Raw genomic sequence first — 12,033 nt, forward strand, 5'->3', positions numbered from 1 at the left:
CCTAAAAATAATTATGATAATACATCTTTGTTTCATCGAATTCGAGTTTGTCGTATATACGTATACCCAGCAAACACAAAACGTTTTCGACATCATTCGCAAAAGATTATAAAAGGATGTCAGAAAACGTTTAAATGTCGGATTGTATAAAGGGTACATTAATGGTATAAACGTTTTCATAACATTAAAAAACATTTGTTGGTAATTTACTGCACAGCAAACACAAATGTTTTACAGAAAACATTTAAATGTCGGGTTATATAAAGGGTATAAAAACGTTTTAATAACAGTCCAAAAACATTTTTGAAAATTTGGTACAAATCATTCTAAACATAATGTTATTTTGGGGTTGAAAAAATATGTTTGCCCAAAATATTTACAATAACGTTTTTAAAATGTTTTCACGACCTTTATATAACCCGACATTTAAATGTTATCAAAACGTTTTGTAAAAAACATTTTAAGAACATTTCTTTGTTTGCTGGGTGCAAATATTGTAACATAATGTTATTTAAGTGTTGACAAAATATTTGGCCAAAAATGTTTGCCAAAATAGTTTACAATGACATTTCGAAAACATTTTAAAAATATTTTTGTAGTTTGTTTTCATACAAAACGTTTTAAAACGATTTCATGACCATTATATAACCCGACATTTAAATGTTATTATAACGTTTTTACCTAAACCAAAAGCCAAAATATAACTTATTTAAAACGTTTTAAAAACGTTTTTGTGTTTGCTGGGTATACAGCCGCTTTATTCACTACCTGAAGATAATTGATCAAAAATTGAATTCCCTCCTGAGGTTGATATCTGTCAATGAGTTGACCACATCACCAGGCTGTCATTATAGCTAGAGGCTATATGGCACACATGGTCAAATGAGTTACATAAAAATGACTTTGTGTGGTATTTGGTTCCCAGGAGGCAATTTGTGGTTAAATATTGATCCCTCACTACAAGAGTTAGTACCGTCGATTTGGTTGAAAAAGGAGGTGAGACATGATCAAATCTCTCCAGGTAACAAAACGTAAAGAATCGTACAAAATGTGAGACTAAAGTGTATTTTAATGAACATCGGAGTATTTTTTCAGGTTTTGACCACTGTGGACACCAAGTTGTGACCTTCGACCTTTTTGCTATAACTCTAGAAGCTTTAATAGGTAAAAGTGTAGTTTTTCTGGATCGCTATTGACAAGAAGAATACTTAACATCATTTGTAGTTTTGGATTTTGACCTTCGTATGAACTATGACACTGCGTCCTAAAGGCCCATTCAGTGATTTGCTCATCCGGACGATCGAAAAAATCATCAAAATTCAGATTTTGGTACATTTGTCATTGTCTTAGATGTGCTAACCTAGCTTGCGAGTGGTTCAACCGAAAGCCGTGTATTTAAGACAGTATCAGTATCTAAATTAGCTACATGTATTTGAACGGGGCTTCAACTTTGTCAGTACTGCTGTTTTCTTCGTTTTGTGCCAAATTTGTCATTTCAAAAAGTACCAAATGACAATTTGAATGACTTATCCTTCACTTTTGAGCAATTTATAAACCATTTTAATTTTTTTACACTTGCGCTGACAGACGGCCAGTCAAATTTTCTTTGAAACAGCTGATCTTTAAAGGAGTATCCATCAAACTGAAGACGGCATAGAAATCAAATATGGCCGGCAGCCAGACTATTTATTATTAAAAATATCTTAAATAAGTTACCATTTTCTTAAAATCAACGAATAGAATGTTGAAATGAATTTGAGGAAACTTACCGTCATGAGAAGTAAAATGAAGAAAAAATACCACTATGAAAGAACACTTGTGTGTCAACGACATTCTCAACATTTTACAAAGATGAGGATCTATAGCCTATACCCGACCATCACTGAAAACTAAGAGTATTAATTTAAATTGAAACACAGAAAATATGCATATCCATGTACATCTTCTTTGTCAATGAGACAGCAATATATATTAGCCTAATAGTATTTTTACCGTTGATTAGCGATTACCATGGAAACGGATTGACAATTATTTGTTATCATGAAATTATGATATTAAAAATAGGCCCTGAATTCCAACTCTGCTGGCAGACGTTATTATGGAGGACGCAAGATGTTTATGTGCTTTGTCAATTAGAGCAAATCAATATGCATGTAGTATATATGTCTCGTTTTTTGCCGTTGATTAGCGATTACCTTGGAAACGAATTGAAGAAATTTAATGATACACTGTAAAAATATTACCGTTTTTTACGGCACTTTGTCGTAAATTTTACGATTATTTACCGTAAAATTGAATTACTATTTCACTGAAAACAGGCATGTTAGCACCGTCAGACTGTATTTGTTTATTTTTTGTGTGTGTATGTGTCACATCTTCTAATTTTTAAAATAGTAAAATAGACTTATTGTTCCGACAGATTGTGTCTAGGATCGTCAGACATGATATTCATATAAAATTGGATCGGTTGAGCCCATATTTATTGGTCGAGCTATGAGTTTTAAAATATTGGACGAGCCGTAGTCGAGTCCAATATTTTACAACTCATAGCGAGACCAATAAATATTGGGCGTAAAGCATCAATTTTATCATTATTATGTTTTGGATCCAATATTATCACAACTTGGATCCATCAAAACATAATAATGCATTTTGTCGGGTTAATTTTCATTCCCCTCCCTGCTGCTGCATGCTTTTTCCAATTCATTAGTGGAGATTTGCAGGTTCTCAAAATCCATATCCATGAGTGTGATGTCATCTACATAACGGATACTGTTGATGCACATGTCACCCATCTGCACACCAGAGAGCCTAGATTTTGAATGACCTTCATGACGAACTCCAGATATAGATTGAAGAGGCATGGAGAGAAAAGACAGCCCTGTCTCATACCAACTAAGACTTCAAACCAATCAGTGATTTTTCCATTTACAACAATGAGGTACACCGGTTTGTTGTCTACTCCAACTGATCGGTCTACCTCCATATGATAAATTGATATACGACATGCTGTCAAATGTTGCTTTGAAGTTTACGAAGTTCCAGTGTATTGCTATGCTTTTTCTTTGGCGGGCTGTAAATACCGCATCGCATCTGAAGTGCCTCTGGAACTCCCGAACCTACAATGTTCCTCGATCTCTTAGATGGTTTTCCACAGCCTGTTGAATGCTGTTAAGCACCATCCTACAGAAAACTTTTCCCAGGATTGGCAGGAGTAATAGCGCTGTAGTTGAGGGGCTGTTTAACTGGTGCTGAAACCATTTTAGCGATCACTATATACACCTATCCGACTTCGCCATTACTGCGGTGTCCCCGATATAAAACTGCGGTGTCCCGAGGTCGGGGGTTCCATCCATTATTTATTGTGTGCTATACAGAATTGTACCCGGGAATTGTACACAATAGTGATATTCAATACACAATCATGAGTATTGAATTACGAATTAAATCTCCCGCTCTGGTACATCTGTGTTGCCGTCAATAGAGGGCCAAATACAGTAAACGCTTCTCGGATTGGTGTATAGGTTGTGATCTGAGCTGAGCCCACATCAACTGAGCAGTAGGGACGGCAGTTCTTGATTGTACTTAGGTTCTCCTGTTGAGTTATAATGAAGTCAATCATATTTTTGTATTTCCCGCGAAGTCCGTGTTACCTTTTCTTTATCATTCTTTATGCTGAAAGTGTATGGGTGTTACAACTTGTATAGTTTACTATACAGGGTGTCCCAGAATGATTTATACCGGGAAAGATGCTAAATAGTTGATATCTATCGTTTATTTATGATGTTACGAAGCAATCCTTGTATTGAATAAAGGATTTGCTACGCTTGAGTGACCTTACACTATTCTTTCTTTGGCGGCAGTTTTGAAGCCAATTATTGCGGTGTGTGAGTTTCATCATTTTGAAATGCCGGCAGAGATGGATTTTTCATAAAAGTATAGAGAAGGTTCGTCCTTAGTGTCACAGCATGCATTAATGTCCAACGTATATTGGAAAACCCACAGCTACGTGACGGAGAAGATTAACATTTACTGCGGAGGATGCTTGAGGAAGTTATATCCTCTGTAATAATGACATTTTTGGGTAAATATTGGGGTAAAAATCACATAAAAAGTATGTTTTTCAACTTAAATATCTGATGTCATATTGAAATGTTTCACTTAATCCCATATCAAGAATTATTTTGCATTGTAAGCTCTACATCTGTAAGCTCTACACCTGTGCCAAAATTTGGTGTATTCCCTTTTAAAGAATGTAGGATTTCTCCAATATATTGCACAGGGCGGCTGGACGATGGTGATAAAGGACCCATGTGTTATATGATGCCTTTGCACTGTTAATTTACACACATGCCGTTTTCGTCCATTTTCAATAATAGCAATGTCACGCGAAAACGAATCAAGCATTTCCATGAAAGTCACAGCATAAGTAGGAGACATGTGTGGCATTGTATTGCACTTATTAAGATTAGATACACTATTATATTTTTGATATTTTGTTCAAACACGGTATAAATAATTCTGGGACACCTTGTAGTAGACCCTTTTCATTTATAATCATGGATACCATGGAAGCGCCATCTATGCTGTTCTGAGCCAACAGATATATCTTCAAGTTAAGGGCTCACTTCGAAAACTGCTCCCCGCCAAGAACCGCCTTCCCTAGAAAGGGGGGGTCTAGGCGGGGAGCTTTCGGAGTGAGCCACCAACGTTAAAGATTAATAGCTGTGCTGTTGGATCAGAATAGGAAAGATGGCAGATAGGAAAGAGAGGGAAGACAGATATTAGTAATAAATGAAAAGAGTCTACTACAGTAGACTACAACTTGTACAGCATGCAGAATTCCAATAGTTTCTCCCCCACTGCTGTTGATCTTTCCAACACCATACTTACCCATTGCTATGGTTGTCAGATCCTATTTTGGCGTTGAGATCACGCATCAGGATAAGTTTCTCCTTTATATTAACTTTCTTTAGATGGTGTTGCTGCCCATCGTAAAACTTATCACTCTCTGCATCGTTGTGTATAGAGATAGGGCATAAACATTAATGATGTTGAGTATTCCTTCATTTTGAGATTTGCTGTTATGATTCTATATAGGAGAGACAGATTCATAGCTGACCAGGCATTTAAGAAGTGGCTGTGATATCAGAAGCCAAACACCTTCTCTTCCAATACCATCTTTCCTAAATCTTAAAAGGATGGGGTATTCATGTTTGTTGATGAGTGGGGGTGTTTCTGTCAGGTGTGTTTCTAACTTCATCAAGGAGGATTTCCCAGTGACCTTCCGTCCTTAGCGTCCTGACATTCCAAATTCCTACATTAATACCACTGGAGCTCCTATTATTTGTAGGTTCCTCGACAGTAGTCTTTGTTAGAATTGGATGTTTTGCCACCATTGGCTTATTTGACACAGTGCGGCTCCTTGTAAGCTCTTGTATTTGAGGCCTGCTCAGCTGTGGCTTTTGTCACATTTTGGCATTTTGTCGAATTCCGGCTATTTATGCTGAAATTGGTTGCATTCCTTGTAGTTTCATCTGGCTGTACCTGTTGAGATGCATCCAATCATCTGACGGATTCTTAGCACTCTGCCACTGTGTTCATGCGCGTATTTTGAGGGGGGCTTTGGGGGCGCCAGCCCCCCGGGGTCAAAGTAGGGGGTGGCAAAAACGAAGGGGCGGCGGAAGAAGAAGGGGCGGCAAAAACAGGGGCGGCAAAAACGAAGGGGCGTCAAAACGAATTGGCAAGAAAAAAAAGGGCGGAGAAATATGAAAAAGCATAAAAAATTTTGAAAAAGGTTGCTTTTAGGGCGCTAGCGCCTAAAATCCTTTTTTTTTTTTTTTTTTTATCTTCACTTTTTCAAACGACCGTGAAAAAAATTGGGTCAACCTTTTCGGGCTGTTAAGGAAGGGGCGGCAAAATTGTTTCTTCTTCAGCCCCCCGGGGTTGGGGCGGCCACGGTACGCCACTGGTGTTCCCGACGACAAGCCACTGCACGGTCCTGCACTTTTTATATCGCCTTGACAAGAGTCCGGAGCCCTGTCATCAACAGAGGACAGTAATCACGCGGTAAAGAATGTCCCACTGTCTGATGAACCGCGCTAATGAGCTGGTCAGTAACCATAGCAAAAGCTTGTTTTAAAGAATAATTTGCAAGTAACCTTCACAAATTTCTAGATGTCATAGATGTGCTAAAATTACAGCATTTTGATAATTCCAAGATTTTGATGCAGCAGTAAAAAAGACAAAAATTTCAAAAATACCAGATGACATTATTATAATTACTTAGAGTCGTTCGTTCTTGGGCAATTTATACACATTTTTTTGGACATTTTTACACCTTTGCTAGGATTACTGAATAAGCCTTTAAGTAATTCATTTGTAACTCTACAAAGTATGTCTTCAAGTTTTTAGTACATCCGTCCATAAGAACAAACTATTTTCTTAAACAGTACTTGTAAATACCATTTTATCAGACATTGTGAAGAGTGATATCATTATTGTTATCATATATTACTGGTCGATGGCGATAGGATTTCGGCTCATAGACATAGAAATTTTTCTGATAAGCGTTTTGATCTTGTTTGAGCCCTCTCTAGCGTTTGATTCATCAAGCTACTTTGGGCCGATCTTTGCGTAATTATTTTGTGTAAGCTAATTCTAACCCTAACCTTTTAAGGGATCTAAAATGAGCGTTTATTGCGTTTCGACAGTATTTTTTGTGGGACATGAGAGCACCTCAGACCTATCGAATTGCATTCTGAATACGAAGCATGTCTTTCTGATATCAAATAATTTTAATTTTTGAAAATCACAATATAATAAAAATTTTATGACAAATTGTAAAAATTTGATATTTTTCAAATTTTTGATATATAACAGTCCTCGAAGTAAATTATATAAATCTAATGATATATTCTTAAAGTGTATGTAGCAGGAGGAAAAGCCGACTGTCAATTGAAAATTTTGACCTTTCATATTGAAGATATGGATTTTTTCCCAAAAAGACCTAATTTTTTTTTTGGTGTTTTGGGAAAAAAAATCCATATCTTCAATACGAAAGGTCAAAATGTTCAATTGATCGTCGGCTTTTCATCCCACCTACATACACTTTAAGTATAAATCATCAGATTTTTACTTCAAGTACTGTTAAATATCAAAAATATCAATTTTAATATTAATGATTTGCCATAAAATGTGTATTAAATTGCGAATTTCAAAAAATCAAAATTATTTGATATCAGAATGACATTCTTCGTATTCAAAATGCAATTCGATATGTCTGATGTGCTCTAATGTCCCAAAATAAATACTGTCCAAACGTTCATACCCCTTCCCTTAAAGGGGCTGGGTTGACCAGGCAAACTTTCAAGGGTAACCCAATTAAGTAGGCTTAAAATATAATCAAGCCAATGTTTAGTTATTGTTCACCTCTATTCCAACAAACTTTACACAGCTCCTAACTTAATGTGTTTTCCAGATATATATAGCGGCCTTTAAGCCTCACCAAGCCATCAAGTGTGTCACAGCTAGGTCAATAGTTCAGCAACTGATCAGTCAGCCTGATGCGTCATGGATGAGACGCGATACTGTCGCTATCAAAAAGAGTCAGATGAACAGATTTGAACTCATTTTATTATGTTTCTCTACCTGGATGATTGAGAATACATGTATACACAAATTTTATTAAGCCTAAACCTAATCCTAACCTTAAACTATCCCTAACCCTAATTTTGAATAAAATTACATGAAGGAATAACCCTACTTGGGAGCAATCCGGTGGCCTAATCGATTGTCGATAATGCATTGATTGATCTGTCCATTGATTTATCACTAAATCGATGAATTAATACATGATAATTTAACATTTCAACAAAATTACAATTTTCCACTATAAAAAACCCCCTATACAAGCAATATAACTTAATACACTCTAATGTATATAAAACAACAATAATCTAAATACGACATAACTGGTATAAAAATAAACTAATGAAAAGTGTAAGGTAAGAAACGACTGTGACTGTTCCTGAGTTGAACCAATCCTCGTTGAACCCATTCCCTACGACAATTCTGGCATAGATCTTGGACGATTCTTTGGGTTCTCGCTTCCTGTCCGGATCACTGAAGTCTACATAATGCATACCCCATCGTTCGGTGTAGCCGGCAGCAAATGCAAAGTTATCCATCAATGTCCATGCCGTATAGCCTCTTACGTCAGCTCCGTCGTTAATGGCTGAAAGAAGATTACAAACAAGAAAAAAGGTTAAACAAGAAAACACATGGTAAATTAAGGTAGATATGATGTTGCGAAAATGGAAAGTGAACGCACTTATGCGATGCAAGACAAAAGTCTAATAACACCACTTTCAATTATTGCTTTTAATGACAAAATAATACAGAAGAGAGGCTTGTCTGGTACGCATCTACATATTAAATATGATAAAAGCACAATATGGAGCAAAATTCACGGTTGCAATTCTTAACAAACTAAACATACCCTGCCAAGTGGTCGCTTTCAATCGAGAAATCTGGTTTTCAATCGAGAAACGAGTAACATTAAAGCCATATTATAACATTTGCTGAGGAAGACGCCCTCACTGAATTTTTAAAATTCCTTTTTTACACGATTAAATTGTACTTTATTAAACCAATATACCCTGCAAAAATCAAGACTCTAAGTGCTGTAGTTTTGTCAAAATCCGTGATTTTGAATTAAAGGCTGATTCAGCGCTTTATTATTACGATGGAATTATTAGTCGAACGCATACACGATGTTCATAACACACAGTACGTCGGGGCGCGCGGGACGGTGATATACACAACAAAGGGTCGTACCACAACATGACCGAAGGAGTGGTACGTATTGGCGACATGTGTGCTGGTAGTAAATTCCAATTTTCTTTGCTTTGCCGTAGTTGTTCGGCTCAAAAATAAAAGAGGATATATCTGACAGTAAAAGCTAACATTTTATGGCAAAGAAATGCTAATCTATTTTGTTTGAAAATGTTATAATATTGCTTTAAGTGCGTAATACGGGTCATACACCGTGCGGCTATTTTTCGTGTTCTGCAAACAAAGTCTACTTGATAATTGTTTTACCTTTGAGGATTTCATTGATGTAGGCTTGGTGGTAGTTGACTCTCTCGACGTCATTTAACTCGTACACATCTTTTGTAGAAATACCGTTTTCTGTCACATAGATTGGTACTTGGTACTCTTGATCAACCCAATTCAGCAAGCGACGAACACCCCACGGAACAACCTTGAGCCAACTTGATCCTGATGAGTCTGGCCATTTTTCATCTTTAAAGGTACGTACATCCTGGTCGTTGAAATAACTGGGAGGGTCAGATATTGTCTCCTCAACATCAACAGCATAGCTGGTTGAGTAATGATTGAGTCCAAAAAAGTCTCCGGTACCTTTAATGAACGCCTTTTCATCTTCTGTGAACTCTGGAAGACGAGACACGCTATAACCTTGTTGTGTGCTTTTGTACGCAACTTTAGTCTTCATGACCTCGGGATAGTCTCCGCTGATGTAAATTGGGTGGGCAAACCAACCTAGACCGAACTGTAATGAACGTTCTGCTGCGTCTAAATCTGCGGGATCATTGTGGTCGAAAGGTTCTATGAAATCAGAAGGGATGGTGATGCCAAGTTGTCCATTTTGCTTTGCACGGTAGTCATCATCATAAGTATGCCAAGCGTGTGCATGGCTCTTGATTATGTTATGCGCAACCACGTAGGTTGTTGTACCATCTTCGCAAATTCCAGGCGGAAACCCACCACAGCCGTAACCCAACATAGTAAAAATCCAAGGTTCGTTGAAGGTAATCCATAATTTGGCTCTGTCACCAAAGTTCTGGAAGCAATAGTTTGCATATTTTGTAAAATATTCAACAATAGATTCGTTTGCCCATCCACCGAAATCTTGCAAAGCTTGAGGAAGATCCCAATGATAGAGTGTGATCATTGGTGCAATATCATTGGCAACAAGTTCATCAATTAGAGCATTGTAGTAACGAAGACCATCTGCGCTAGGGTTGTTCAGTGTGCCATCTGGTAAAAGCCTTGGCCATGATAGGGAGAAGCGGTAGTATTTCAAACCCATATCGACCATCAACTTGACGTCTTGTTTGTACCTGTAATACGGAAAACAATTATAGAAGACGGAAAAGAAGATTTAATTGGTGGTGATTCTTTCATGTGTCTTTGTAGCTAGCGTGTAGTTTGCAAACACTGAAGTGGAATCTGATTGGCAAATTAAAACAGCTCTTGTATTGTACCGTCATTCTACATGTACTGGCTGATCAAGCGAATGAAAAAAAAACTTTATACGATTGAGATCATCAGAGCGCGTGGGCTGGAAAAGTGCGTAACTCATAACTAGGCAACTCGCTCCAATGTACAGTAAATATACGTTTATAGTTGAAAATTAGGGGTGCCCCCTTCGTAGTCCGTGTTACAAAAAAATATGGCTCCGTAGTTCTAGGGTTAATGCAATGAATTCTGTTAATTATAAAGATTAAATTACCGATCGATTTGAACAAGATTTATTAAATAATGCTCTGGTGACGTAGAAATATTGTTTTCAAAATTGCAGAATGTATGATCCGAATTTCTTACTTGTTATATGAATCGCATGCTACATCTCCGTTGTCATCATTGGCAATATTTCCTGGGGTATGGGCGTATCTGTCCCATATACTTTCTCCTTTGCCTCCAACATCCCAGGCGCCTTCAATCTGATATGAAGAAGTAGCAGCGCTCCATATGAAACCCTCGGGAAACTTGCCGAACATGAAAGCGTCTCTCTCTGGATTCTTGAAGACATCTGGGTAGATGTATACAGGGTCATCTACGGCAAAAACAAGCGCTAGCTGCAGAATCAAATATAACGTAAAAGGCAAAGACGAGTCCATGTTGGTATCGTGAAAAGGTACAGCGATATGAATAGCACATACGAGTTGATCAGAGGTTCAAGTATAAAACAACCGTGTATTATACTTGAATGAGATTAACAGAAGTTCGTCAAACTCTGTAAGCTTATGTGTTAAGTTATCGGCAACATTTCAAACGACCTGTTGTTTCTAATTCGCATGCAAGTTTGCACTTACATGACTTCCAGAAGTATATTCTTCTTTTACAACTACTGGCTCATTATTCATATCTAAACCATTGTGAAATATGATTGTAGCTATGAGTTTTAGGATGACCCTAACTGTGGATACAATTAGTGTATTCCCCGCTATGAAGCCATATCAAATAAACTCTGATGACATTTTAGTTATCTTTTGATTGTTTGCATATCTGATTACAGTAGCTAATATTGACGCAGGTAAAATATTATATTAACCGTAACACCCACAGATACCACAAAATACCACGATGATAACCACCGCAAGCATAAATCCCACGTGATGCGATGACGCTACCGGCCGGTGATTGTGTGCTTGGCACCCGGGGGTTCGAATCCCGGGTTCGAATCCCGAGGGTACCAAGCGACTTCTTTGTTCATCTTCTCTCCTTTTTCGTTTCTTCTTTAACTTCCGATAGAAAAAAGCAGTTTTCAGTGTTAGGGTAAATTAACATGTATTTTCCTAGATTTAGGTCCTAGATCGTACTTGGCCTTCGGCTTCGCTGCTCGGTTTTGCCAAGCCTCTCCCCGATAGTCAAGGTCCTTTTTGAAGGACTAGCACCGTTACGCGTAAGTGTAGTTTTGAAGCCTCAGATTGCTATTCTTTTTATTTTATTTTGTTTATAAAATGCAAGGTGAACAATAGCCCAATAGGACTGACCATATCAAGCACTTTTATAGGCAACAGGGCACTATTAGTAATCCGTATGGGCTAATCAATGGTTCACAGCAGCTTAGGAGAGTGACAAGAACCCTCTGCTAAATCATAATCCCGAAAGATGTTGATGTACACGGATCGGATCTTGAAGGATTGAGCCCCATAATCAGTGATCTCTCCAACTACACAGTCTGGGAGTCCATTCCAAACATGTACTGCAACATGGACGAAAGTT

The 12,033-nt window shown here is 37.5% G+C and overlaps 1 protein-coding gene across 1 annotated transcript; it reads right to left on the reverse strand.

Moving 5' to 3' along the window:
* Positions 1-7,958: 7,958 nt before the first annotated feature.
* LOC140147076 (cytosolic beta-glucosidase-like) lies at positions 7,959-10,925 on the reverse strand. The gene is made up of 3 exons (XM_072168848.1): positions 10,630-10,925; positions 9,103-10,145; positions 7,959-8,236 (listed from the first exon to the last, which is right to left on the reverse strand). Exons 1-3 carry the CDS (start codon positions 10,923-10,925, stop codon positions 7,959-7,961), a joined length of 1,617 nt encoding a protein of 538 aa, XP_072024949.1.
* Between the last annotated feature and the right edge of the window lie 1,108 nt (positions 10,926-12,033).

Source organism: Amphiura filiformis, chromosome 3, assembly GCF_039555335.1.
Source record: "Amphiura filiformis chromosome 3, Afil_fr2py, whole genome shotgun sequence".
In the NCBI taxonomy this organism is placed as follows: domain Eukaryota; kingdom Metazoa; phylum Echinodermata; class Ophiuroidea; order Amphilepidida; family Amphiuridae; genus Amphiura; species Amphiura filiformis.